General features: G+C 42.7%; 1 protein-coding gene across 1 annotated transcript in view; it reads right to left on the bottom strand.

Moving 5' to 3' along the window:
- Nucleotides 1–5,000, bottom strand: part of LOC306920928 (tetraspanin-4-like) — a gene marked incomplete at both ends in the record, with an annotated part of 105,913 nt that overhangs the window by 5,133 nt on the left and 95,780 nt on the right. Inside the window, one exon of the mRNA XM_079497918.1 lies at nucleotides 4,856–4,987. Within this exon, the coding sequence (XP_079354044.1) occupies nucleotides 4,856–4,987 (132 nt within the window). The remainder of the gene's footprint in view (nucleotides 1–4,855; nucleotides 4,988–5,000) is intronic.

The following is a 5,000-nucleotide window of genomic DNA, read 5'->3' as shown; positions in this document are numbered from 1 at the left end:
AGCATCAGGGTCTAGAGCTCTACTGTAAACATACAGTATACCTAGCATCAGGGTCTCTACTGTATACATACAGTATATCTAGCATCAGGGTCTCTACTGTATACATACAGTATGTCTAGCATCAGGGTCTCTACTGTAAACATACAGTATACCTAGCATCAGGGTCTCTACTGTATACATACAGTATATCTAGCATCAGGGTCTAGAGCTCTACTGTAAACATACAGTATATCTAGCATCAGGGTCTCTACTGTATACATACAGTATATCTAGCATCAGGGTCTCTACTGTATACATACAGTATATCTAGCATCAGGGTCTCTACTGTATACATACAGTATACCTAGCATCAGGGTCTCTACTGTAAACATACAGTATATCTAGCATCAGGGTCTCTACTGTATACATACAGTATATCTAGCATCAGGGTCTCTACTGTATACATACAGTATATCTAGCATCAGGGTCTCTACTGTATACATACAGTATACCTAGCATCAGGGTCTCTACTGTATACATACAGTATATCTAGCATCAGGGTCTCTACTGTATACATACAGTATATCTAGCATCAGGGTCTCTACTGTATACTTACAGTATACCTAGCATCAGGGTCTCTACTGTATACTTACAGTATACCTAGCATCAGGGTCTCTACTGTAAACATACAGTATATCTAGCATCAGGGTCTCTACTGTATACATACAGTATATCTAGCATCAGGGTCTCTACTGTATACATACAGTATATCTAGCATCAGGGTCTCTACTGTATACATACAGTATATCTAGCATCAGGGTCTCTACTGTATACATACAGTATATCTAGCATCAGGGTCTCTACTGTAAACATACAGTATATCTAGCATCAGGGTCTAGAGCTCTACTGTAAACATACAGTATATCTAGCATCAGGGTCTCTACTGTATACATACAGTATACCTAGCATCAGGGTCTAGAGCTCTACTGTAAACATACAGTATATCTAGCATCAGGGTCTCTACTGTATACATACAGTATACCTAGCATCAGGGTCTCTACTGTATACATACAGTATATCTAGCATCAGGGTCTCTACTGTAAACATACAGTATATCTAGCATCAGGGTCTCTACTGTATACATACAGTATACCTAGCATCAGGGTCTCTACTGTATACATACAGTATACCTAGCATCAGGGTCTCTACTGTATACATACAGTATATCTAGCATCAGGGTCTCTACTGTAAACATACAGTATATCTAGCATCAGGGTCTCTACTGTATACATACAGTATATCTAGCATCAGGGTCTCTACTGTATACATACAGTATACCTAGCATCAGGGTCTCTACTGTATACATACAGTATATCTAGCATCAGGGTCTCTACTGTATACATACAGTATATCTAGCATCAGGGTCCTGAGCTCTACTGTATACATACATACATACAGTATATCTAGCATCAGGGTCTAGAGCTCTACTGTATACATAGCATCAGGGTCCTGAGCTCCGCTGGGTTAACTGGCTCCCAGAATGTCAGTGTGTTTGCCTCGTTCAGGACGCCTGAGGCCTGAGGCAGCGCCCTGTGACAGAGAGAAGGATGAGGCTGGCACTGCCCTATACTCAGAATAAGCAGATATACAATCTCTATGAGCTTGTAGATCTGCTACTTCGTGAAAAATCGTGAACATTACACCTTTATACGTGTCCCTGGAACAACATATTTTGAGATGGGGGTCGGCGGCCAAATACATAGCAACACATTTTTCAGAAAACTGTTAGAATTTAGAAGGCATTTGTAGAATTGGCTACAGGTCTTAAAGGCCGACCTCACCCATTTTCAAGGTCTTCACTAATGCTCATGATAAAATGGTCAAAACAAATCTACTTGGTCTGTGTCTCATAGGAGAGCTGTGGACACTTCAGAAACCCGCCTACCAGTGACATCATCATTATGCATCTCCAGGAATAGAAAGCCTGTAGTTTCTATTAGATTGGATTGAATTCCCCATAGATGGTGTCACTGGTAGGTAGGTTTCTGAACTGTTCACAGCCTTCCTATGAGCCTGCATACAGAGTAGACAAAAATGGTGCCATATTAGAATGAGCGTTAGTGAGGACCAATTATATGAAGATGTCCTTTAGTGGGTTAAGAGACAACAATGATGTACGCTCGCTCACAAAGCTATGTCTCCTGTTATATTCATCTAAAACCCTCCAACTGTCCCCAAAACAGATGAAGAGACCCAAAGGATTAGTAATAAGAGAAATGAACGCTTTGACAATATAAGTCTCTTTTTCCCCCGGGCTTGTGAGACAAGCATGTGAGAAAATCAATACACACGGCAGTTGTTACAATAATGGATTAACCCATTCTGGGCGGGAACCCCTTTTGGTGTTTTAAAGCATTATGTTATACTTTAGCTATTGAAAAATAGCAGACCTACAAGCTTGTAGCGCGGCACTCGGTGCCGCGCTACAAGCTTGTAGCTGCAAAATGTCTGAAAAATGTGCCTCAAATATATATTCTTTCAGAGTTTCAGTTTTTTAACTCAAATCTTTGCTTCTGGGGGCGGGGGGGGGGGGGGGGGGGGGGGTGTCCCTGGAACAACATATTTTCAGATGGGGGTCGGTCAATTACTAGATGGGGTCATGTGACTTTTTCCCCTCACTGTAGCCTATATGTTTCTTTTCCCTTTTTACCTCCTTTATGATGAATTCCTGTTCTGTTCTTTGACTAGAAGTGTCTATTTGTACGTCTCTAAATGTTTTGATGAATTGAACAAGGTGGACCCTCTTGTAAACAAGTGTAATGCTTAATTGGGTCATCCACTCACAGTTAACAGTCTTTGTATTGAGTTTGTGCTTGAAATGTACTGTAATTCTGCAAACTGTTAATACATATTTCAATCAATAAAAAAAAACAACCTCTGCAGTCCAAAGAGTACATCTTCCCTATAGGTCAATGATCACATGACCCTAAGTTCTAGACCAGTGGTTCTCAAAGTGGGGTCCGGGGAACCCTAGGGGTCCTTGAGGGAGTTCCAGGGGGTCCCCAGCTAAATGATAGATATTAGGATTCCATTTGTACACTCTCTGATTTTACAACATAAATGGGGTCCCAGAGATAGAAATGCCATTAAATGGTGGTCTGTAGCTTAATGCATGTCAAACTGGGGGGTCTGTAGCCTAATGTCTTATGGGGGCCCCTGGCATGTCTTTTCAAATGGGGGTCCGTGGTCTAATAAGTGTCAATCTGGGGGTCCTTGACATGAAAAGGTTTGAGAAGCCCTGTTCTAGAATCTAGATGGTATACCTCCCTGATCAGAATCTCCATAGATCGCCTAACCTGGAATACAGCCTGGTTGGCTTTGGCTACGTTCGTCTCTTTCTCACTTCATGTCTGGCCAGGGTCCTATTTAAAGTATGAGGTATAAAGTACAGCAGCCTTGTGTTCATAAAACAGAAAGATTGGGTATTGGGTAAGACTGACGTTATGTATCTTCCAGGACCTTTCACTGCTTTGTCTCAACCTGAAATGAAATGAAATGATTACTATATTTACCCAGGGTATCTGGGCTAAGCTCAATAACTTGTTTCCAGCCAGGCCCTGCTCATAGAACACATTTCATCGTAGTGGTTCAATGCCTTGTTCAAGGGCACTTCAGCGGTGGTAATTTTAACGTGTCGGACAGCTGATTCGAACTGGCGACCTTCCGGTATCAAGACCGCTCCGCTATCCGTTCGGCATTACTCAATGGCTCTGGTCTCAGCCACCGCGGTGGATATTTTGACATTCTGTTTTTTTTTTTTAATGTTACCACTACTGTTGGAGCAGCCATAAACTACACAGGTTCATCTCTACTACTGTTGGAGCAGCCATAAACAACACAGGTTCATCCCGATGTTCTGGGCATCTTTGTAATGTTAGTGTTAGTAAAAAGCAGGTAAATGAGTAACTTTTGAGGCAGACTAACATCAATCACTCTACCATTCAATGTAGTAGAAGACGTGCAGGTTTACCCCGCAGCTACGTCAGCTCCGCCTACAGGAAATACGTAAGCTGCGACCATGAGACCCGTTTCTGGATTAGTCTATAGGCAAGTCAGGAAGTGACTTGAGTTTTACATTGGACAACACTGGCCCTTTCCTTTTAAATATTTGATTTCCTTTTATTCTTATATAAACATTTCCCTTGTGGGGGAACGTGCACAACAGAAACCGTTGCCTGCCTAGTAACAAAACCAACTTACTCAAGCTTTTACTCCAGTAACACCAATATACCATAACACAGAAATAGCTGTTACTAGTAAACTTTTCCCTCTGAAATGTAGTGAAAAATGGACACTCAAGTTGAGTAAAAGTACCGTAACATTGTACTTAATTAAGTAACACTAGTGCAGTAAATGTAAAGTGTGTCTTACTGCCGTCCACCATGTTCCTGGGTTGTCCAGACCAGTAAATGTAAAGTGTGTCTTACCGCCGTCCACCATGTTCCTGGGTGGTCCAGACCAGTAAATGTAAAGTGTGTCTTACCGCCGTCCACCATGTTCCTGGGTTGTCCAGACCAGTAAATGTAAAGTGTGTCTTACCGCCGTCCAAGTTCCTGGGTTGTCCAGACCAGTAAATGTAAAGTGTGTCTTACCGCCGTCCACCATGTTCCTGGGTTGTCCAGACCAGTAAATGTAAAGTGTGTCTTACCGCCGTCCACCATGTTCCTGGGTTGTCCAGACCAGTAAATGTAAAGTGTTTCTTACCGCCGTCCACCATGTTCCTGGGTTGTCCAGACCAGTAAATGTAAAGTGTGTCTTACCGCCGTCCACCATGTTCCTGGGTTGTCCAGACCAGTAAATGTAAAGTGTGTCTTACCGCCGTCCACCATGTTCCTGGGTTGTCCAGACCACAGTTGTCACTGTACTCCAGGCAGCAGGAGTCTGGCACACGGGTGGCGTTGTACACCTCGAACCAGTCTGTGTGGTTGGTCACCCCGCAGCAACGGAACTATACGGGACAT

The sequence above is a fragment of the Electrona antarctica genome (genome assembly GCF_951216825.1).
Source record: "Electrona antarctica genome assembly, chromosome: 3".
NCBI classification, from domain to species: domain Eukaryota; kingdom Metazoa; phylum Chordata; class Actinopteri; order Myctophiformes; family Myctophidae; genus Electrona; species Electrona antarctica.
This window is presented reverse-complemented; position numbering and strand designations above follow the sequence as displayed.